This window comes from Delphinapterus leucas, chromosome 2, assembly GCF_059928025.1.
Source record: "Delphinapterus leucas isolate spDelLeu-1000000601 "Yukka" chromosome 2, BTC_Dleu_Yukka2, whole genome shotgun sequence".
NCBI classification, from domain to species: domain Eukaryota; kingdom Metazoa; phylum Chordata; class Mammalia; order Artiodactyla; family Monodontidae; genus Delphinapterus; species Delphinapterus leucas.
The window spans coordinates 66,224,889-66,250,340 of NC_143130.1; the positions used below are offsets into that span (position 1 = coordinate 66,224,889).

Sequence of the window (25,452 nt, forward strand, 5' to 3'; positions counted from 1 at the left end):
TCTTAGAGGTGCATATCTTGGGCTCCATTTCCAGAGATTCTGATTCAGTATGGTCAGGTTATGGAATTTGTATTGGTTAAAAACTATACAGTTAATTCTCTTGCTCATCCATGCCTAACAAGTATTCTCTGGTCCAGCCTTTGATCAGATGCACCAATCCCATCAATAACATTCATACAGCTTCTGCTTGAATACCTCCAGTATAAAGTCTACTGTATAAACAAGTCCTTGATAGCATGATACCTAAGCAGAGGAGAATGAAGATGGGTTTTAACTTCTGTTTTAAACTTCAGAAAACTCAACTCAGGTTTATGCAGAGAAACAGAAATTCTCCATATATGAACAATCAATTGGGCATAGATATCAGTTCACATAATTTGGGGCTATATTAATATAAATAGGGAAAGAGGCAGAAGATCTGCTGAGCTCAACAGTAGAACCCAGGATCCTGGGCTTAATGATACTTTTCCCTAAATTAACTCCGTGTCCAGAATCAGTTGAGCTCTTACCTCTTGACACTTATAATTAAGGTTTTACTATCAAATAAATGAGTGTATACATTATTCTGAGGCTAGCTGTGTAAAGAACAAGTAAAAACTTTATTATAAAAGCTATGATACTATTACAATTAATATAAAAATATAATTATATTATATAAACATAATTTATAATTTCAGAATTCCCCCCTTCTCCTTCCTAAGTAACCTTGATTTTTATTCAACTATCCCCTTCTCCCCCATGAATTCTATATGTATCTTTGGAGCTGACCTAATCCCTAGTCCTAGGAGCTTTATTTTGACTAGGGCAAATTTAGTAATCCCACCCCCACGTCTCTGTTAGCTATTTGCTCCAGAGCCAGGCTTAAGGCAGTGAGCACACAGTATTCTCATGGTGACTCTTATTGGTCTGGGGGTGAACCAAAACTGATCCCCACAAACTGAAGGGAAAGACTTAGGTTCCATAGTAAGTGAGTAGGTCCTTTCTCTCTCCACGTGTGAGTAAGGATTCGTATCACCACTACCGCTGCTGGCAGCCATCATGTGACCAAGAGGGAAGCCACTGGAGGGAAGCGATTTGAGTCACCCAACAGACCGAGGAGGGCAGAGCTGAAAGGGTAGCATAGACATCGGGCCCGCAGGTGGTTGCACCCTACCTGGAGACATTCTAACCAGTGGATTTTCTGTTTTGTGAGATCATAGAATTCCATATTGTTTGAGCCTGAGTGAGTTAGGCCTTATTACATGCGACTGAAAATACCCTAACTATCCATGCATAAAAAACGTTGTGAGGTTCAGCCTAACAAATACTTTGTTTTAAAATGTGACCAACTCCCAAGTGGGGAAAGTGGCGGGGTGGGGGGTGGGGGTGGTGTGATGAATTGGGAGATTGGGATGGACATATATACACTAATATGTATAAAATGGATAACTAATAATAACCTGCTGTATAAAAAAATAAATAAAATTCAAAAATTCACAAAATAAATAAATAATTAATTAATAAATAAAATGTGACCAGCTCTAAACCCTCAAACTAAAGCAAAATTATATTTGATAATCTAATCAGTTAGTATATGATCTGGAGTCTCTGGGTCCCTGGCTTTATCACCAAGCCTTCACTCGCATGGCTGTTGTCCTAACTACACAATCTGTGAACTCCTGTTGTGTGGGTGGGCAAGTCTGAGAAAGGCTCTCTAACCCCATTCAGGAGCTAGGGCATGGTGTTTACATTAATACGCAAGAGTAAGTAATGGATCTGCATAGAAGATTTATTTATTTATTAAGCACATACTATGCAAAGACTGAAAGGTGAGGCCATTGAGATACAAGCGAAACTTGAGAACTGTAATGACAAGCAGGAGGGAAAAATGTTTTGAGAAGGAAAAAATAATCAGCTGTGCAAGTGTTGCTGAAAGCTCTCTTGGAATGTAAAATGCATTTGAGTAGGCAAGATATTCACACACTATAAAACAAAGTTTCAAATGGCAAATGTCGTGTGAAGTCGAAGTCTGTGGGTCCTAGTGCCTTGCTTCTCAAATGGTGGTCCATGAACCAGTAACAAAAGTATCACCTAGAAGCTGTTAGAATTGCAGAACCTCAGATCACCCAGAATCTACTGAATCGGAGTTTTATATTTTAATAAACTGATGAAGCCTGGAATTTAACCTAGTGGTATACAGTATGAATTGGAGAGAACAGAGTCTGAGATAAGGGGATGGGCTTGATTTTTTTTACCACTTCTATTTTTCAACCGAAGCTTTTACTGTATATATAATTTGTTTTACATATACAATTTATTCTTCATCTTTAAAATGTATATATATAATTTATTATATATGTATAATTCTTTTTACCTTAAAAACTCATTTATATATTTATATCTAATTGCTTTATAGATGTGTGTATATAAATGTTATATATATACTCATATAATTCTACATATATAATAATTTACCATACAATTTTTCTCCACCTTAAAAAAATTTTTATCCTGGACAATATTCCCTCAATTCATAAACAGCTTCCTCATTCTCTTTAATAGCTCAATGGTATTCTGCTGACTGAATAAACAGTTATTTATTCAGTCTCTCTGATAGATATTTGTTTACTGATTTATTTTTACCAATAAAAATATAGTGAATGACTGACTGCATATGAAATCACTGTCCTTATGTGTGAGTATATCTGCAGAATTAAATTCCTAGAAATTGAATTGCTGGGTCAAAAAAAAAAAAAAAAGAAGTATATTTTAAACATTTTGATTCTTACTGCAAAATTGCCCTCCACAGAGGTAGTACCAGTTTACATGTGCTATCAAAATTTTTAGCATTTGCCTGATGGATGAAAAATGGTAGTGCAGTGTTAACGAGGTTGAACATCTTTTAACATGTTCAGGAGCTATTTGCGTTTCATTTTCAGTGACCCATTTGTAATTATGTGGATTGTCTTTTTACTTTCTTTTCTTCAAATAATTTTTTTAAAATATTTATTTATTTATTTAGGCTGTGCCGGGTCTTAGTTGCGGCATGCAGGATCTTTAGTGGCAGCACACGGTTTTCTTAGTTGCGGCATGCATGTGGGATCTAGTTCCCCGACCAGGGATCAAACCCGGGCCCCCTGCAGTGGGAGCACGGAGTCTTACCCACTGGACCACCAGGGAAGTCCCTCTTTTTACTTTCTTGATGGTACTGTTTGCAACATAAAAGTTGTTAATTTAGATGTAGTCCAATTTCTTTTTTCTTATGTCACTGTGCTTTTGGTGTCATATCTAAGAAACCATTGCCTAACTCAAGGTCACAAAGATCTATTCTTATGTGTTCTGAGAGTTTTACTTCTTATATTTAGGTCTATGATACACTTTGAGGTTTTTTTTCATGATATAATATATATGGATTTATTTCTGGACTCTGGGTCCTATTCTATTGATCTATATGTCTTTTCTTCTGCCCGTACCGTCTTGATTACTGTAACTTCTTAGCAAGATTTGAAATTAGAAACAGTGAATCCTCCTATCTTATTTGTCATTTTCAAGTTGATTTTGGCTGTTCTAGGTACCTTATATTTCCATATGAATTTTAGAATCAACTTTACATTTCTGCAGAAAAAGCAAGCCAGTCTTTTGATAGGGATTACAAGTCTGTAGATCAATTTGGCAAAGACTGCCATCTAAACAATATTAAGTCTTTCGATCCACAAACATGGGATGTCCTTGCATTTATTTAGATGTTCTTTAATTTCTTTAATGATGTTTTGTAGTTTTCAGCATACAGGTATTGCACTTCTTTTGTTAAATTTATATCTAAATATTTATTTTCTTTTTGATGCTATTGTAAATAGAAATTTTTTAAAATTTCATTTTCATAATGTTCATTGCTAGTGTATAGAAATACACTTGATTTTTGTATATTGATCTTGCATTCTGTAACCTTGATGAACTCACTTATTAGTCTGATGAATTATACACATGAATGCATACATATAATCACCAGCAAGATAACAATATAGTACATTTCCAGTGGCCCCATTATTACTGTACCTTTGCAAAATGTAACCAGCCATCTTACTTCTATCACCACTGACTCATTTGATTGTTTTTCAACTTCATATAATGTAATCATACCTAAGTAATCTTTTGTGTCTGTCTTCTATTGCTCAACATAGTGTCTGTGAGATTTATCCATTTTGTTGCATGTATCAGTGGTCCTTACTTTTTAATTGCTTTATAATGTTCCATCTGTATGAATATACTACAATATATTTATCCACTCTTCTCCTGGACACTTGGGTTGGACACTTGGGTTGTGTCTGGTTTTCGGCTATTATGAGCAGAACTGCTATAAACATTCTTGTACATGAATTTTAGTGAAAAGACACAGGCATTTCTGTTGAGAATAAATCCTAGGAATAGGATTACTCAGTCAGAGGACAGCACATACAGAAAAAAATTACAAACCAATCTCCTTCATTATAGTTCAAGTTCTTTCTCAGGTATCTTCTTCTAGTCATGACTTGGCTTTTCACCTTCCTAATGGTATCTTTTGATGAACAGACATTCTTAATTTTATTTTTTTAATAAAGTTATTTTATTTTTGGCTGCGTTGCGTCTTCGTTGCTGTGCGTGCGCTTTCTCTAGTTGTGATGAGCAGGGGCTACTCTTCATTGCAATGCACATGCTTCTCATTGCGGCTTCTCTTGTTGCAGAGCATGGGCTCAAGGCACACAGGCTTCAGTAGTTGTGACACGTGGGCTCAGTAGCTGTGGCTCGCAGGTTCTAGAGTGCAGGCTCAGTAGTTGCAGCGCATGGGCTTAGTTGCTCCACGGCATGTGGGATCTTCCTGGACGAGGGCTTGAACCCATGTCCCCTGCATTGACAGGCAGATTCTATTTTTTTTTTCTACATCTTTATTGGAGTATAATTGCTTTACAATGGTGTGTTAGTTTCTGCTTTATAACAAAGTGAATCAGTTATACATATACATATACATATGTTCCCATATCTCTTCCCTCTTGCGTCTCCCTCCCTCCTACCCTCCCTATCCCACCCCTCTAGGTGGTCACAAAGCACTGAGCTGATCTCTCTGTGCTATGCGGCTGCTTCCCACTAGCTATCTATTTTACGTTTGGTAGTGTATATACGTCCATGCCACTCTCTCGCTTCGTCACAGCTTACCCTTCCCCCTCCCCATATCCTCAAGTCCATTCTCTAGTAGGTCTGTGTCTTTATTCCTGTCCTACCCCTAGGTTCTTCATGACATTTTTTTTTCTTAAATTCCATATATATGTGTTAGCATACGGTATTTGTCTTTCTCTTTCTGACTTACTTTACTCGGTATGACAGACTCTAGGTCCATCCACCTCATTACAAATAGCTCAATTTCATTTCTTTTTATGGCTGAGTAATAGTCCATTGTATATATGTGCCACATCTTCTTTATCCATTCATCCGATGATGGACACTTAGGTTGTTTCCATCTCCAGGCTATTGTAAATAGAGCTGCAATGAACATTTTGGTACATGATTCTTTTTGAATTATGGTTTTCTCAGGGTATATGCCCAGTAGTGGGATTGCTGGGTCATATGGTAGTTCTATTTGTAGTTTTTTAAGGAACCTCCATACTGTTCTCCATAGTGGCTGTATCAATTCACATTCCCACCAGCAGTGCAAGAGTGTTCCCTTTTGTCCACACCCTCTCCAGCATTTATTGTTTCTAGATTTTTTGATGATGGCCATTTTGATCGGTGTGAGATGATATCTCATTGTAGTTTTGATTTGCATTTCTCTAATGATTAATGATGTTGAGCATTCTTTCATGTGTTTGTTGGCAGTCTGTATACCTTCTTTGGAGAAATGTCTATTTAGGTCTTCTGGACAGGCAGATTCTTAATCACTGCACCACCAGGGAAGCCCCATTCTTAATTTTAATGAAATACAATGTATAATTTTTTCTTTTGTGATTAGTGTTATTTTTATGTACATGTGTGCTCTGTTTAAGAAATCTTTGCTTATCCTGATCTCATGGAGTTATTCTCTTATAATTTCTTCTAGAAGCGTTACTGCATTTACTTCTATTCAGTTTTACCACATGTTTAGTTAGGTTCATGTATCCTCTACCACAGGCAATATACAGAACAGCTTAATCCACACAAGGATCCCTTTTGTTGTCACTTAACAACCACAATCCCATTTCATCTTGCTCCTTTCCTCCATCCCTAATGCTTGGCAACAATTCATTTTTCCTCCATCTCTAAAATTTGGCACTTCAATGATGGTATATAAATGGAATCACTGAGTAAATTTTCTTTGGGTTTTTTTTTCCATACTTCCCTTGAGACCCATCCAAATTGTTGTGTGTATCAATAGTTTATTCCTTTTAATTGCTGAGTAATATTCCATGGTATTTATATAGCACATCTTAACCATTCACCCAGTGAAAGACATTTAGATTGTTTCCAGGTTGGGGTTATTATGAATAAAGCTGCTAACATCATACTCAATGGTCAAAAGCTGAAAGCATTTCCTCTAAGATCAGGAACAAGACAAGGATGCCCATTCTCACCACTTTTATTCAACATAGGAAGTCCTAGTCCTAGAAATAAGATAAGAAAAAGGAGATTTAAAAAAAAAAGAAAAGGAATCCAAATTGGAAAGGAAGAAGTAAAACTGTCATTGTTTGCAGATGACATGAAACTACCAAAAAACTATTAGAACTCATAAATGAATTCAGTAAACTTTCAGGATACAAAACTAATATATGGAAATTTTGTTGAGTTTCTACACCAACAACAAACTATCAGAAAGAGAAATTAAGAAAACAATCCCATTTACAATTGCATCAAAAAGAATAAAATTCCTAGGAGTGAATCTAACCAAGGAAGTAAAAGACCTGTACTTGGAAATCTCTAAGGCATTGATGAATGAAAACTATAAAACAAATGGAAAGACATTCTTTTTTGGAGCAATATCCATTTATGACAAGAAGCTAGAGTCCAAGGAGAAAACTGGCTGAGGAAGTTTTGTTTTTATTTTGCTTTTTACTTTTTAAGAACAAGTTTATTTAAAGCTGCTGTGTTGCTAAAGTATTATTCCTTTTCCCAAAACCTTTAGAACAGTCAGGTCCACACAAATGACTTGTTGAGTGATTTTTTTTCTCCCAGATAAAGTCTATGTCATCATTTTTGTCTTTTTAGGAATGAGCTCATTCATGTTTTAGCAACTCTGAGCACCTTTCCTTCAAGCCCCTGGACTGAACTGGGTGTGCAGTGCGTCTTGTGTGCTATTAGAGCTCCAGAAACTTGTATTTTACCCTTTACTCTTATTGCCTTTTCCCCCCACTGCATAGTGAACTACCTGTTAATGTTTAATAAATCTTTGTTAAAATTTTTGCTGGTTGGATGATGCATGGGAAGATGGTTATGAATAAGAGAAAATGGAGGTTACAGGTTTCCAAACCAGTCAAATATCTAATGCTGCCATGATTTTAAGCAAAATTATAAGGAGATAAAGTTTGTGTTTATCAATCTTCCACATTTGTTTCCTTTTTAAAAATTATTTATTTATTATTTGGCTGAGTCAGGTCTTAGTTGTGGCATACAGGATCTTTACTGTGGCATGTGGGCTTCTCTCTAGTGTGGTTCGCGGGTTCCAGAGCGCGCGGGCTCAGTAGTTGTGGCACGCAGGCTTAGTTGCCCTGCGGCATGTGGGATCTCAGTTCCCCAACCAGGAATCGAACCTGCATCCCCTGCATTGGAAGGTGGATTCTTAACCACTGGACCACCAGGGAAGTCCCCCACATTTGTTTCTACTATTTCAGTGTCCCTGCTCTCCAGGAGAAAATGGAGGTTACAGGTTTCATCTTGCCTGCAAGCTCTCAAAATTCTCCCTCCCATCTAGACCTTCCCTTGGCAGGTTTCCTTTTCTTTCCCTTGTCCCTCAACTATCAAATCATCTGCTCAGTAGTATTTGGCTATATAATCATCTAATCAATTTAAGTAGCCTAAATTAAGGTACGACTACAATATTAACTACCCCCATACAGAATCTGTACTTTAATACGGACATCTGTTCATTCATATTTACTGGGAGTAATATCTTTTAATGTGCCCTGCATTGTCTATTCTTTATTCCCAATCCTGGTCCTTTATCTAATGTTCCAGAAAGTAAAATATGTGGAATGGGGATGATATTATTTGTTGAGGCCACTTTTAAAGATGATAAAATTAAAGGCCATAGAATTTAGCTAGTAAGAGCTACAGGCAGGCAGAAATAGTAAAATATCGAACATTTAAGGAGTTAAGAGTGGGTTTTCATGGTGAACTACCAATATTGCCAACCAAAAAACTAGCTTCTGGTTTTAAAGGCCACAACCCCTTGTGCAAAACCATTTAAACCCTCACTGAAATTCCCTGAGTCTAGATGGCACACACTTTCAGAGAGTCTGTTCCTTTTGCCTTTACCTTTTTCCTTCCTTTCTAGTTCCTGCAAATAGTCGAAAACCATGGGAATCACCTACATGTTTTAAATGAGCTATCTGAATAAAAAATAAATGACTTGCCAAAAGTAGCCTTGGAGGTAGAGAACTGAATTTAATTACTCTGACTAGACTAAATTACCTACTAAGATAACCTGGGGTTGTATGGGCCAACAGGAAAAATTTCTCTATTTTTCACCATATATGGCCAAAACAGTCAGCACTAGAAATTTCAGAGCCTTGCTGGTCAATGAAGGAGCTTAGGCCCAAGAAAGTTAAATGTTTGCCAAAAGTCAGCCTAGCTCATTAGGGGAGTCAGGCCACAAAATGAGAGTCTGAATTTCCAAACCCAGTGCTCTTTCCATTCTGCTGAAATGTCCCATTGTGTGGTCATGGGAATCTGGAAAGGCTTAGTGGATTGGGCACCCCACCTTTTGCAGTCTTTCCCAGTCACAGCACACAACACTACATGGAAACTTTTTTTTTTTTTTTTTTTTGCGGTACGCGGGCCTCTCACTGCTGTGGCCTCTCCCACCGTGGAGCACAGGCTCCGGACGCGCAGGCCCAGCGGCCATGGCCCACGGGCCCAGCCGCTCTGCGGCATGTGGGATCTTCCCGGACCGGGGCACGAATCCATGTCCCCTGCATCGGCAGGCGGACTCTCAACCACTGCGCCACCAAGGAAGCCCTGGAAACTTCTTTTAATTAGCTTTTCATCACTTTATTTGTGATTCGTAGGTTATTGGTGTCTTTGACCTAAACCATACAAATGACTCTCTTTCATCTGTAATGTCAACCTATTCAGCGAATGAGGCATAATTTAGGGGAGGGTTCAACAGTCATTATACTGTCATCTCAGAATTACCTCTGATACTCCTACTCCTCTTCATACAGACTCAACAAATGTCTTCAGCCCTGAAGGGAAATCTCTCTCATAGGCTTTTTTTTTTTTTTCCTGCCCTCTACTACCTTGTATCTAAGACTAATCTTTTTGTCTTGTTATCGTCATTTATCTCAGCTGAATCTGTCTTTATCAGCCCTGTCTTCAGTCATTTTCCTTTCATTAACGTCAGGTCTATCGCTTGACATATTCACAATACCTACTGTTTTCTCTGCTTCAGGCCTTGGCTCTGCTGTGTCTACTGGTTCTACCTCAGTAGCTGACCTTGCCTGAGTTATTAACTCATCCCGTATTACTGACTCACTTCCTATCTCTGGCCCTGTCTCTCTCTCTCTGGCTCTGTCTCAGTCCCTGCCTCTGTCTGGGTCCTTGATTGTGCCACTGAACTTAACTGTTTTTCTGTTACGTGTTTCTCACCCGTGGAGAAACACCTACATTTGCCTCAGATAGACTCAATTCTACTGTGGCTATATTTCCTATCCTTGTCCTTGTTATAGGGATCACAAGGAGATTTTGATCTGGAAGAGAAACCTGAGAACTTAAGTGACTGAGTCCAGAGAGGAACCCTAGAGAAAAAGAAGTCAGGGTCAGCACTGTGGATGAGTAATAGATAAAATCTTAAGTCATCAAACACCCCTGAAGAGTAACACTAGCTTAATTATAATGTAATTTGATTAATAATACATTTCTGAATATCCTGTTCATTATCTTTAGGAGCTTGGAATTCAAAACACTGGTCCCATCTTTTCTGTAGTCTAGTGTTTTCTGGGGGGTATGCAAGCCAATTTATTGAGGCACAGGAAGAAAATAATAATTTCTTTTTATATTTTTAGCAAATAATGTTTTAAATTCTATTTTTGAGTATATTTTACAATGTAATGACTATATTAGTAATGTAATACATGTACATATTTTATAAATAAATTTTATAAAGTGTCTTACTAATAGAGTGTGTGATGCAATGGTTTAGAGACCACTGTTGTAGTTAATAAAAATAAGTATGTGGTTTAGAAAGATTATCGGAGAAGTATTACACAGGCAAAACTCCAATGTTATTGCTTTATTCTGGAGATCCATAAAGATGGAAAGCTTATTTGATGTGATAAAAGGAGAGGAGAATTAAGGAACTGTCTTCTGGAAGAACAGAAGAACTATGAATAGCTCAGTTATACCTTTGCCTTCTTCTATTTCCTGAAACTTTCTCCTGTTTGTTCAGGGTCAGGTATCATCATAGAAAAACTGTTTTAGATAAATTGGAAGCACTTGCTTTAGAATGCTCATTGACATGACAATGACACTTGCAGGACACTTCCAAATTATGAGATTCTAATATACTAAACAAACAACCAAAAGAAAGGGGAAAAGAGAGAGAAGGGCCAATCATCTAGAATTGCTTTTTCTGTGCCTTCACTACCTAACAGGAGCTTTAACTCACCAACTATCATGTAGAAGATACTGCCCCACCAATTGATGCCGTAGACTAGTAGGAAACGGGGCTCTGAGACTTTCCTACTGTACAGTTTCACTTGCATCAGGAATAAGATGAGGCAGAAGCATAGGCAGGTGCCTGGGATCAGAATGAAAGCAATTACTACCCACGATAGCCCTCATTCTGCCTCCACCCTCTTCCCAGTCTTTGCACTTCCTGTCACCCTCAGCTATCTCATGCCATGGAGCCCTATTACATGGCAGTGGTCGTGGGAAGACCGTTTGGCAGAGGCCTTCTGCTTTGACTGGAATGAAGTTGTCAAGGTGGAGCCTATGGATACGATGGACAGAACAGGTAGCTAGTAGCTACATGGTAATTTTCTGGGTGCCAGAAGGGCCTCCAGCCTATAATATCTCCCCATTAGTCCCTCAGATAACAACTCTTAGAGATGTTTCCATTGGATTAAGCATAATCTCTTCAAGGTCCCCTCTTTAAGAGGCAATAGCCCTGTCAGGAGTGAAAGTTTACTGAACGCTTTCCTCCCTTTGGGAAGAGACAAGGGTCCTGTGACAGCAGTATTCATGTGAGGCTGGGAATGACTTGATAAAAGAAGGGGAAATGGCACCAGCAGGGGAAGAAATACAAGTACTCCAGGGACAAACATTTCCAACCTCATTATGTTGTACCTGAGATGAAACAGAAGATGGATATACCCAGATCTATGTAGGTTTTGTCTCCTGGCCCTTTGGTGAGAGAGATGCTGAGCCATGTAATAATAATGAGGATGCTGAAGGCGACATGAGGAAGAAGGACCCGGAGTATTGGAGGTAGTCTGCCAGAGAAGCTTGGCTGCAGCAGAGGTGACCTGCCCTGAAAGAAGGCTGGACAGGGTCTTGGGAAGGGATGAAGGACAAAAGAAGACGGAATCAGGGCTTGTATTACATGCAATGCAGTCAGAGCAAGGAGCCACCAAGTGGGTGGCTTTACAGGCACCAGTAAGGACCCGCTTTCCATCTCCTCATTGACATGGGGAATTCCTTTAACAAGGAAAGAAATAATTTACTCCACAACGAGGGAAAAGTTGAAATTGTAACCATGACCTTTAGATGTATGTTATGAAGTAACTTTCATATAACGGTGTAAAATGACTAATATTTCTTTTTCTGAGGGAAGTCGTGAGTGCGAAGGTCACTAGGCATTAGCTTCCAATCACAAAGGGGCTTTGGCTTTCAAGTCACTGGGGAAGCCTAGATGAGACAAACTTGGGCACATGTACCCTGTTTGGAGGAGCTGTCCTTACACGCTTGTGAATCAGTGGGGGAAGGAAGGGGCAGGGTTGTGGGAAGGAGAAAGGGGAGCGGGGAGCTGTGGAGGATCTGAATGGGTCCACCAAAGGAGGGGGCTGGGATCTGGAAAGCACTCACAGGGTGCCTTCAGTGTGTGGTTCCAGCAGAGATCGTGGTGGCACACGGTCCAGAGCCCCGCCAAGAGCCCCTGCCTGTCCTTCAGCACCGTGAACCGCACCCAGTGTAAAGGGGACAAGCAGAGCAGCAGGACACAGCTGAAGCCCGAGAAGCAAGCACAGAGAAGGCGAATGTAGCTGCGGCTTTTCTGCAGGAGCCGGCGCTGGTAGGGTGGCGTGGAAGACAAGCGGTGCATGTGGGGGAAAATTGGCTGTGGTGGGGAAAGGAGGGGGACATCATGAAAGGACTCTCACCACACGCGTCTCCATCTCCATTCACAGAAAAGTCAAGCCCTGAATCCTGTGCTCGGGGGAATTCCTCCTCCCTCCACACTTCAGGGTCTTTTTCTCCTCTGACTCCAGAGCCTCCCACGAAATAAAAAACATTCCATTTCACCTGTTCCCAGTTTAAAAAAAATGGAGTGATCTATGCCTCTGCCACCTCGACACTTTCCCCATGACACACAGACGCTGCTGTCTCCAAAAGGACCCCTACTACTACTTGGCCTACAAAAGGCTTCCTCACCCTGTAGGTTGGGTAGCTCATTCTGCTGATATTGTAAACATTCGGGAAGGTCCTTTCATTTCCTTCTCTTCTCTCCATCCTAGCTTCTGGCTCACTGCTTCTCAACTGCCATAGAACTAACCCCCTCTGCCCTAACACCCTTTTGTACCCCTCCCCCACCCCAGGGGACACAAACAACAGGAGTCAGAACACAAAGCATGGGTACAATGTCTCTGCCAGATCTGATCCAATTCTTTTCTCCTCCCCAGGTCTGTCGAACTTCAGGCTCCTACAGCAACTTGCCTACTGAGCTCAGATTTCTCACAGACACACCAACACCCAAGAGGTCTTTAAAAAATATAGTCAAGCAGCTCATGCAGCTCAATATCAAAAAAAAAACCAAACAACCCAATCCAAAAATGGTCGCAACACCGAAATAGACATTTCTCCAAAGAAAATATACAGATTGCCCACAAACACATGAAAAGATGCTCAACATCACTAATTATTAGAGAAATGCAAATCAAAACTACAATGAGGTATCACCTCACACCGGTCAGAATGGCCAGCATCAAAAAATCTACAAACAATAAATGTTGGAGAGGGTGTGGAGAAAAGGGAACCCTTTTGCCCAGTTGGTGGGAATGAAAATTGATACAGCCACTATGGAGAACAGTATGGAGTTTCCTTAAAAAACTAAAAATAGAACTACCATACAACCCGGATATCACACTACTGGGCATATACCCTGAGAAAACCATAATTCAAAAAGAGTCATGTACCACAATTTTCATTGCAGCACTATTTACAATAGCCAGGACATGGAAGCAACCTAAATGCCCATCGACAGATGAATGGATAAAGAAGATGTGGCACATATATACAATGGAATATTACTCAGCCATAAAAAGAAACGAAATTGAGTTATTTGTTGTGAGGTGGATGGACCTAGAGTCTGTCATACAGAGTGAAGTAAGTCAGAAAGAGAAAAACAAATACCGTATGCTAACACATATATATGGAATCCAAAAAAAAAAGGTTCTGAAGAACCTCGGGGCAGGACAGGAATAAAGAAACAGACATAGAGAATGGACTTGAGGACATGGGGAGGGGGAAGGGTAAGCTGGGATGAAGTGAGAGAGTAGCATTGACGTATACACACTACCAAATGTAAAATAGATAGCTAGTGGGAAGCAGCCGCATAGCACAGGGAGATCATCCCGGTGCTTTGTGACCACCTAGAGGGGTGGGATAGGGAGGGTGGGAGGGAGGCTCAAGAGGGAGGGGATATATGTATACATATAGCTGATTCACTTTGTTACACAGCAAAAACTAATACAACACTGTAAAGCAATTATACTCCAATAAATATTTAAAAAGTAGATACACTGTGAATAAAATTAAAACTGTGTTAGATTGGAAAAAAAAAAAGAAATGTAGTCATCCTCTTTCCATCCTGCACCCCCATCCCATACTATTTTCTTATCTCCTACCAGTCAATCACAATGTGTTCTTGCCAATTCCACCCTTTAATGTTCTTAAGCCCACCTTGTATTTTCGTTTCCAATTCTTTAGAGCATCTGTCATCTCTGTCCTGGATTGCTGCAACAGCCTTGTACCTGGTCTCTCTGCTACCAGGTTTGCTCTCCTTCAGTTTATTCTCCACAGTTACCAAGATTGATGTCTCTAAAATGCAAATCTAATTGTCTCTCCTTTGCTTAAAATACTCTGATTGTTCCCCACTACTATGAAGTAAAATCATGTTAGCATGAGTCAGTAAAAATCAGCAAGATGGGGTTTCCACTCCCTATCCAGCCTCATTCAGTCATTCAATCTCTCCTCTGTGCCAGGTATTGCGTTAGGTACTGAGGGTGCAGTGACTTGTTGGAGATCTTCCATGTGCTCCTCCAGATCCACTTTCCATCCTTGCTCAAGGAGGCTGACAGATTTGGATGATTCAGTGGGTTTTCTTGCTATCCAAACTCTGATTAAGTTTGACCAATGGCAGGCATGGGCAGAAGATCAGAGGTGTAGAGATCAGTGTGTTTATTCCCTGGTTCTCTCCTTACCAGAGTACTGAAGGTGAGTACTTTACCCTCATCCATGTCCCTTTACCTAAGATAGAGCTCCTGATAGGCAGCCCTCTCCATAGAGCCACCCTTTTCTATTCTGGTCACTGTTCTTTTCATTTAAGTGATCAGGCTTAGGAATGATAATGACTCTTCCCACTGATGGTTTCCCCAAACATTTTTCGATTCTAAGGGGACCTTGTAAATAGTCCCTTAAATCTTCCGCACTCACCAGTTTGAGCCAAGCCATCTGTTTCCTGCTGGACATGGTCCTTAATGTCATAGAGCAAAAGCCTAGTGACATCTAGGCTCATTCTCTCCCTCCTTCTCACCTTGTGCTCCAAACAATTTTATTCTTCATGCAGTTTCCTAACCCAACATGGTCCTTTTTTGCACATGGCACAAATGTTATCTACCTTGCATATGGTACCTATCACACTTCCCACCCCATCTTTGTTAACTTTAGTCAAGAGTCATTCTAGTCTTACCTTTTGGGAGGAGCTTTCTCTGAAACCAACCCTCGATCCCAGAATTTGTGCTCCTACAGCACTACAGTACTTGCCCTTTCATGACCTTTATCACATAGTTTTGCAGTTTGTCTGTCTGTATCTCCTTCTGGTCTGCAACTTCCTTCAGCAGCAAGGACACAGCCTCAACATATACTACAGTGCTTGGAACATCATAACGATTAGGTGATGTTTCTTTTTTTTAAATTTTTATTATTTTTTGGCCGTACTGCAGGGCATGCAGGGTCTTCGTTCCCCTACCAGCGACTGAACCCATGGTCCCTGCAGTGGAAGCGTGGAGTCTTAACCACTGGACCACCAGGGAAGTCCCTAGGTGATGTTTCTTGATTGATTGAAAATTAAAAATATAAAAAGAGGAAGACTGGACTTCTGGTTTCCAGCCTGGCATGCAAGGAGCTTGGAAGTTGTCACTCCATTGTAACAACAAGTAAAAAACTAAACAAACTGAAAATCAACAACTCTTCTAGATCACAAGGCAAACTGTGACCCCATAGAACTGGAGAGGCAGAAAGGCGAATACAGAGAATCAAAACTTTCTAGAGGACTTCCCTGGTGGCGCAGTGGTTAAGAATCCACCTGCCATTGGCAGGGGACAGGGGTTCAAGCCCTGGTCCAGGAAGATCCCACATGCCGGGGAGCAACTAAGCCCGTGCATCACAACTACTGAGCCTGCACTCTAGAGCCCACGAGCCACAACTACAGAAGCCTGTGCGCCTAGAGCCCATGGTCCACAAAAAGAGAAGCCACGGCAATGAGAAGCCTGAGCACTGCAACGAAGCGTAGCCCCCGCTCACCGCAACTAGAGAAAGCCCACGTGCAGCAACGAAGACCCAACGCAGCCAAAAAAAACAACAACAACAACAACACTTACTAGAGCAGAAACCTCTACAGGAATTAGTACCAGCGTAGGAAAATCTGCACCGTAAGGTTCAGTGTGAACAAGACTGAGAGATTAAAAACTATAGGTCCCTTACAAACTATTATGTATTGATATAAAATAAATAAGCTACAAGGATATATTGCACAGCACAAGGAATACAGTCAATATTTTATAATAACTACAACCTTTAAAAATTGTGAATCACCATGTTGTACATCTGAAATTTATATAATATTTTAAGTCAGCTATATGTCAATTTAAGAAAAAGAACATATCCACATACTGGGAGGGTGGTGCATCCTGAACTCCCCAGGACAGAAACTCCTGTGCTCGCGACCGCGTCTTAGGGTATCTTTCCATCTAGCTGTTCATTCCTACCCTTTAATATCCTTTGTAATAAACTGTTAACCGTGAGTAAAGAAAGAAAGAAAAAAAGTGCAGTGGGACCCAGTCATAGAGAGGTACCCACACTTTAGTGAATTTTACCTCCAGCAGCTTGACCACATTCTTGCAGAGAATATTAGAGAAAAATCCCATACTTCTGGCCCGGGGGAGGGGAAAAGGAACCATTTAGAAATATACCAGAGCCTTCTGTTCTTCTTAACAAGGCCTTCTCTGAGGAGAAACTATTTGACCAGAGCCTAAACTGTTGGGGTTTTAACAGAGCTTAACCAACCTGGAGGAAAGGAAGTATCAAACTTCCAGCCTGCTCTAACCTGTGAGGGAAGGGAAATTCCCAACTCCAGCCCATTCAAGCCGTCCTATAGCACCTAAGGGGGAACTGAGAAGCACTTGTGAAGCTCATAGTCCAGAGGCAGAGGTTCACTCAAAGCCTGAGACCTGGGACTTCCCTGGCGGGCCCAGCAGTCAGGACTCTGTGCTTTCACTGCCGAAGGTATGGGTTCAATCCCTGTTTGAGGAACTATTTCTGCCCCCTCCAAAAAAAGGGCTGAGACCTAATCACAGGACTATAGAATGCTTCCCCTCCCCCAACATGTTATCACTACATTTCTAAAGTCTATTTACCACAGTTCCTTTTACCCAGTACATCCTGACCAGCTCTCAAGAAAATATCACAAGTTGTACTAAAAGGCAAAAAACACAGTTTGAAGAGACAGAGCAAGCACCAGAACTAGACTCAGATATGACAGGGATGTTAGAATTATCACACGATGATATTAAAACAATGATGATTAATATGCTAAGGGCTCCAATGAGTAAAGTAGACAGCATGCAAGAATAGATGGGCAATATAAGCAGAGAGATGGAAATTCTAAGAAAAAATTTAAAAAGAAATGCTAGAGATTAAAAATACAGTAATAGAAATAGAGAATGTCTTTGATGGGCTTATTAGTAGACAGGACATGGCTGAGGAAATAATCTCTGAACATGAGAATATATCAATAGACAGCTCCAAAAAGAAATGCAAAGAGAAAAAAAGACTGAAAATATGGAACAGAATATCCAAGAACTATGGGACACCTACAAAGCTGTACCATACATGAAGCCAGAATGCCAGAAGGAGAAGAACGAGAAAGGAACAGAAGAAATATCTGAAGTGATAAGACTGAGAATTTTCCCCCAAATTGATGTCAGACACCAAACCACAGATCCAGGAATCTCAGAGAATATCAAAAGCAGGATAAATGCCAAAAAACAAAACAAACAAGCAACAAACAAACAAAAAACACTACACCTAGGCATATCATATTTGTTTATTTATTTATTTATTTTTGGCTTCATGGGGTCTTAATTGCAGCGCTCGGGATCTTTTCCTTGTGGTGCATGGGCTTATTTGCCCTGGGGCATGTGGGATTTTAGTTCCCCGACCAGGGATTGAACCGGCATTCCCTGCATTGGAAGGCAGATTCTTTTTGTTTGTTTGTTTGTTTTTGTTTGTTTGTTTGTTTGTTTTTGCGGTACGCAGGCCTCTCACTGCTGTGGCCTCTCCCATTGCGGAGTGCAGGCTCCGGACGCGCAGGCTCAGTGGCCATGGCTCACGGGCCCAGCCGCTCCGCGGCATGTGGGATCTTCCCAGACCGGGGCACAAACCCGCGTACCCTGCATCGGCAGGCGGACTCTCAACCACTGCGCCACCAGGGAAGCCCGGAAGGCAGATTCTTAACCACTGGACCACCAGGGAAGTCCCTAGGCATATGACATTTTTGGGTTTCTTTTTTCTTTCTTTTTAAAATTTATTTTTTATTGGAGTAAAATTTCTTTACAATGTTGTGTTAGTTTCTTTTGTGCAATGAAGTGAATCAGCTATATGTATACCTATATCTCCTCCCTCTTGGACCTCCCTCCCACCTCCACCCGCCCCCCATCACACCCATCTAGGTGGTCACAGAGCACTGAGCTGAGCTTCCTGTGCTTTATAGCATGTTCCTGATAGCTATCTATTTTACACATGGTAGTGTATATATGTCAATCCTAATCTCCCAATTTGTCCCACTCTCCCTTCCCTGCCCTCCATCCACATGTCTGTTCTCTATGTCTACATCTCTATTCCTGCCCTGAAAATAGGTTCATCTGTACCATTTTTCTAGATTCCACATACATGCGTTAATATACGATATTTGTTTTTCTCTTTCTGGCTTACTTCACTCTGTATGACAGACTCTAGGTCCATCCACATCTCTATAGACATATGATATTTAAACTGAAAAAAATCAAAGATAAAGAATCTTGGACTTCACTGCTGGTCAAGTGGTTAAGACTCCACGCTTCCAATGCAAGGGGCATGGGTTTGATCCCTGGTTGGGGAACTAAGATACCACATGTGGCGCAGCATGGCCAAAAAATAAAATAAATTAAATTAAATATTTTTTTAAAAAAGATAATGAATCCTGAAAGAAGCTGGGATGGGGGGGACACCTTACCAATAAAGGAGCAAAGAAAAGAATTACATCTGACTTCTCCTCAGAAACCATACAAGCAAGAAGAGAGTGGAGTGAAATATTTAAAGTGTTGAGAGAAAAAAGACCCTAACCTAGAATTCTGTAGCCTATGAAATTACCTTCAAAAGTGAAGGAAAGGGACTTCCCCGGTGGTGCAGTGGTTAAGAATCCGCCTGCCAATGCGGGGGACACGAGTTCAAGCCCTGGTCCGGGAAGATCCCACATGCCATGGAGAAAATAAGCCCATGCGCCACAACTACTGAGCCTGTGTTCTAGAGCCCACAAGCCACAACTACTGAGCCTGAGTGCCGCAACTACTGAAGCCCACGTGCCTAGAGCCCGTGCTCCACAACAAAGACAAGCCACCACAATAAGAAGCCCATGCACCGCAACAAAGAAGAGCCCCCACTCGTCACAACTAGAGGAAGCCCTCGTGCAGCAACGAAGACCCAACGCAACCAAAAATAAATTTAAAAAAACAAAAGTGAAGGAGAAATAAGGGCTTTCCCAAACGAAAATTGACAGAATTTGTTGTCAATAAACCTGCCTTGCAAGAAATTTTAAATGAAGTTCTTCAGAGAGAAGGAAAATGATACAGGTCAGAAACTTTAAACTATATAAAGAAAGGAAGAGCATAAGAAAAGGAATAAGTGAAGGTAAACACTTTCATTTTTCTTATTCTTAATTGACATAGCAGGTAACAGTTTGTTCAAAATAACATCAACAATGTATCACTTATATATGCTTATGTGTATATACACACATATGCTTATGTTTGAGTGAAATTAATGACAGCAATGATATAAGTAACAGTAGAGAGGAGTTAGGATTATTTTGGTATTATTAGGTACCTGCACTACCTGTGAGCAGTAGAGTGTTATTTGAAAGTGGAAGTTGGATTAGTTGTAAATGGATTTTGCAAGCTCAAGGATAGCCACTATGGGCTTCCCTGGTGGCGCAGTGGTTGAGAGTCCACCCGCCGATGCAAGGGACACAGGTTCGTGCCCTGGTCCAGGAAGATCCCACATGCCGCCGAGCGGCTAGGCCCGTGAGCCATGGCCGCTGAGCCTGCGCGTCCGGAGCCTGTGCTCCACAGCAGGAGAGGCCGCAACAGTGAGAGGCCCGCGTACTGCAAAAAAAAAGGATAGCCACTAAAAAAAGTAATAAAAACAAGAAGTATAACTAATATGCTATGAAAAGACAGAAAATGGAATCATATAATATGCTCAATTAGGACCAAAAAAGACAAAAATAGAGTGGAACACAAAGATAGGAACAATAAACAAGGGCGACAAATAGAAAATAGTAACAAACATTGTAGATATTAATCCAATCATATCAAAAATCAATTTAAACATCAATGGTCTAAATATACCGATTAGAAAACAGAGATTTTCAGAGTGAATAAAAAAGCAGCACCCAACTCTATGCTATCTAAAAGAAGCCCACTTTAAATAAAAAGACACACATAGATAAAAGGTAAAGGGATGAAGAAATATACCATGCTAACACTAATCAAATGAAAGCGGGAGTAGTTTTATTAAGTTCAGAAAGAGCAGGCTTTAGAGAAAGTAAAGTTACAAGGGATAAAGAAGGGTGTTACATAACGATGAAAGGGTCAATATTTTAAGACACAGCAATCTTAATGTGTATGCGCCTAACAAAAGAACATGAGGCAGATACTGATAAAACTACAAGAAGAAATAGATTAATCCATTATCATAGTTGGTTGGAGACTACAACACTCTTCAGAAATGGACAGATCTAGCAGGCAGAACATGAGTGAGGACATCATCAATCAACTGGATATAACTGCCAGTTCTAAACCACTTCATCCAACAGCAGGAGCATTTTTCTTAAGCTCATGTGGAACATTCACTAAGATGGACCACACTCTGGGCCATAAAACACACCTTAAAATTTTTTAAATATTAAAATTATACTATGTATGCTCCCAGATCATGATGGAATTAAACTAAAATTCAACATTAGAAAGATAGCTGGAAAATCCCCAAACACTTGGAGATTAAATAACACACTTCTAAACAACACATGGATCAAAGAAGGAACTTCGAGAAATATTTTTTAAGAGAAATTTTAAAATAGTGTGAACTAAATGAAAATACAACTGGCCAAAATTTGTGGGGTGCAGTGAAAGCAGTGCTTAGAGGGAAATTTGTAGTATTGAATGCATGTATTAGTAAAGAAAAAAGATCTAAAATCAATAACCTATGCTTCCACCTTAGGAAACTAGAAAAAGAAGGGCAAATTAAATGCAAAGGAAGCAGAAGGAAAAAATTAATAAAAATTAGAGTAGATATAAGTGGAAAAAATTTATAAAAATTAGAGCAGATAATCAGTGAAATGAAATGAACATTTCTTTACATGTGGAATTCCTATTCGCAGGTACCAAAATAATTTTGCTGGCTTTTCTGTTTCTTTCGTTCCTTCTATGCTCATTCCATCTGGTAGTTTTGGGGTTTCCTTACTTTGGCCAAAGGACCCACTCCAGAGTCAGGTCTCATAAGATGGTATTTCAGATTTCCTGTTCTGTTCTGACCCAGTTAATGAACCAATGCACAGCTTGGTTGAGCAAGGTTGTACTTGTATCCTTTTACCTCTTTCAGTCTGTGGTTCCAAATAAGCTACAACCCCAGTCTGTGCTTGGCAGTAGCTTTTGTTCAGCTTCTTTTCTTTGATTTTTTAAAAATTTTATTTATTTTTTGGCTGTGTTGGGTCTTCGTTGCTGCATGCGGGCTTTCTCTAGTTGCAGCGAGTGGGGGCTACTCTTCGTTACAGTGCATGGCCTTCTCATTGCGGTGGCTTCTCTTGTTGTGGAGCACGGGCTCTAGGCAGGTGGACTTCAGTAGTTGTGGTGCGTGGGCTCAGTAGTTGTGGCTCGTGAGCTCTAGAGCGCAGGCTCAGTAGTTGTGGTGCACGGGCTTGGTTGCTCCACGGTATGTGGGATCTTCCTGGGCCAGGGCTCAAAACCATATCCCCTGCATTGGCAGGCAGATTCTTAACCACTGCGCCACCAGGGAAGCCCTCAGCTTCTTTTCTTAAGTCCCAAGTTTGAGCTAGAGCTGTGAATCTGGCTCTAGTCCATATCTTGAGAAGCATTTCTGGTCCTTTTCACTCCACAGGACCTGTCTTCCTGTCTTCCTGTTCACCTCTGCTTACTTTTGGACTTAGAGCCCATTAAGTCTATGGCTTAACTCAATCATAGCTTTGTGGGTTTTGTTATTTTTCCAGTCTGTGAAGATGCTTGTCTTGTTTTGACCTGGCTATACATATATATGCCCCCCTCACCCCCGTATCCCTCTCCACTTCATCTATCATGTAATGTATCTGGAGCAGAAGGGAGGTATCAAAGGGTCATTTAATGAGCTATCTTATTGGAAGTCTACTTACGTTTTTTAAAGGAATTTTCTACAAGCAAAGAAAGAGAGAAGAAAATAGAGCATTCAGTTTCTAAAGGAGCAGCAGAAGACTATGCTTAAAGATCATTCTCTGATAGTAAAGTAGAAACTTAGTTATAATTATTGCCTATTCTCCTGTAATAGCCAGGGTCTTGATCGTTACTCTCTGAATACCTAGCATCCTCCCTTCTCATTCACACCTGCTTCCTTCTTCTCACCCCACTTAAAACTTCCATTCCCTGAAGAGTCATCAGTACTCAGCTCCCCGTCAATTTAGTCATATAATTATAGTATTCAAACTGAATTATAAATAATTCTTGTGAACTCAGTAAGTTCTTAATTAGTCAATATGTGGGGTATACTTAGCAGGTGAGTGATGATGGGAGGAGGGGGAGTTGGACTTGAATACATGTCTATTCTTACAACAAACAAAGGCCCAGGAACAGCCTGAAGAGCCTCGGAAATGAGGTCCCTTGAAGTAACGAGACACCAGTCACTCTGCAATAACTAAGATTGCCAACATGGAGAAAAGGAGCCAACATGGAGAAAGGGGTTTTCTAAGGCAGGGTCAAAATGGGGTGTGTGTATATACGTGCTTTTGTGTGTGTCTCTATGGGTGGGTGCACACATGCATGTGCTGCTAAACTCCTACCTTTAGGAATAAAAGCAGAAGTATTAACCTAACAGTCTTCTGGTCATCATCTGGAAATGTTTGGGAATGACTGACCAGGGACCAGGATTATAAGAACTGTTAAGTTTGTTTTCTACAAAGGTTACCAGTGACTCTCTAAATTAAAACAAAAGGATCCCAGGGCTTATCTTTTTTTTAAATTAATTAATTTAGCTTTAAAATTTTTGGCTGCGTTGGATCTTCTTTGCTGCACGCAGACTTTAGTTGGTGAGCGGGGGCTACTCTTTGTTGCAGTGCATGGGCTTCTCATTGCAGTGGCTTCTCTTGTTGCAGAGCACGGGCTCTAGGCGTGCGGGCTTCAGTAGTTGTGGCTCACAGGCTCAGCAGCTGTGGCTCGCGGGCTCTAGAGCGCAAGTTCAGTAGTTGTGGCGCACGGGCTTAGTTGCTCCGTGGCAGGTGGGATCTTCCTGGACCAGGGATCGAACCCGTGTCCCCTGCATTGGCAGGTGGATTCTTAACCACTGCGCCACCAGGGAAGTCCTGGGCTTATCTTTAAGAGCAGCAAGGGGTGAAACTGGACACTATAGTCCATTCCATTGCCAGGCTTGAGAAGAAGAAGAATGGACCTCAACAAACAAAAGAGTAGTGGCGGCTACTAAAGGAATAAAGGACAAGATGAAGGTCAGGGACCTTCTGCATGGAATCTGGTCTAAGTTTAAAAGGGATCTTTAGCCATCAAAAGATCCATGTGATTGCCTGAATTCCCCCACCCTTACTCAGTCTTAAACAGTATACAAAACATGGAAAAAATTTTAACTTTGTCCACGTATATACTTAGGCTGAAGAAAGTCCTTTAGCCTCATTTCTCTCAGTAAAACATAATCTAAGGAATCAAAAGAGTCATAGGCCTATCAAGAATCTGATTGAATGTATGGCCCTCTTCACAGAAAAGAGCATACACAAGTTTTGTATAGAATTTCAGAGAGTTTATGGATGCTTGGTTAACATAACCTCTAGCTTAGGGAGAAGCAGTTGGTTTACCTAATAGACTGTAAGGTTTTCAAATTACCAATCTTCTTAAGAAGTGGGATGTCATGGATTCCCCAGAATCTACCCAGCACCTCTCACCTCCTTTGGGTGGTAGGTATTATCTCCATTGTTGTTCATTCCATTTCTGGTAATGATCGCCAATTAGATTCAACAATATTGTTCAAATGCCTTCCATCCTGGGTATTCCCAAAGCCACACACGATAAAGAGAATTTCAAACAAAATTTGGTGACATTTTTCTACATTGACCATTCTGGTCTATGAAATCCCTGATGCCCAAAGAGAGCTCTGATCCACGCACTGCATCTATTGCTAGTTTCTTTCATTCATGACCCTAAACACTGATGTTTTCTTTTAGAAACTTTTTCTCAGGTGAGTTTTCATTATTTTCTTTATGACTACCATACATATTTTAGATGCAACATACACAAAGGACATTTCATCAGCTTTAATGCTCTCTCCTTCAGCAATATGGCCATGGTATTAGGAGAGTTTCCTCGAATCTGCACAATCATTCCCTACTCAGTGAGCTTCTCCTCCCCTTTTTTAAGACAGGAAGTAGTTGGGTTATCCTATCACCATCACAGTTCTGTACTTGATCGTTTTTTCTCTTTCTCACGTGTAGATTCTGTCTGAAACCCTGACTCAGCATCTTCAGCAGGCGATACTGTAGTCACTGGACCAATCCCCAGCCTTGACTTGTCTATGGGAACTGCAGTGACATTTTGATCAAGGGGAGGAGATCTGGAAGTTATGTGGTTGAGGAAGGAGATAATCCCTAGGGGGAGAGAAGAATTCGAGGTGAGTTTCAAGAGACAGATGGCCTTTTGGCTTTTAAAATTCTAACTCATTCTTTAAATACTCAGCTCAAAATGCCTCTTTTCAGTGAAGACAACCCTCCTTCCCCCAGCCGGCTTCCATTATCCTTCTGTGCTTCCGTTTCATTATTGTACTTCTTACATGGTTGGAACAAAGCTAGAACCTCCTGGATGCAAATCATAGTTTCACTACTTTCTGTGCTGTCTTAAGCAAGTTACTCAACCTGTCTGTGCCTCAGTTAGTGGGAGAACAGTTTACTAATTCTAACTTTTCAGACTCCAAAATCCATGCTTTTTGGCCACGTCACGCGGCATGCAGGATCTTAGTTCCCCAACCTGTGATCCAACCCGCACCCCCTGCAGTGGAAGCACAGAGTCTTAACCACTGGACCGC

At 40.7% G+C, this 25,452-nt stretch overlaps 1 protein-coding gene and 1 pseudogene across 1 annotated transcript in view; both read right to left on the reverse strand.

Annotated features, from left to right (window-relative positions):
- LOC149750165 (transmembrane protein 202-like) lies at nt 1–18,561 on the reverse strand (annotated as a pseudogene).
- Nucleotides 18,555–25,452, reverse strand: part of LOC111177796 (transmembrane protein 202) — a 26,891-nt gene continuing 19,993 nt past the window's right edge. Inside the window, exon 6 of the mRNA XM_022579960.2 lies at nt 18,555–25,018. Within this exon, the coding sequence (XP_022435668.2) occupies nt 24,822–25,018 (197 nt within the window). The 3' untranslated portion in view covers nt 18,555–24,821. The remainder of the gene's footprint in view (nt 25,019–25,452) is intronic.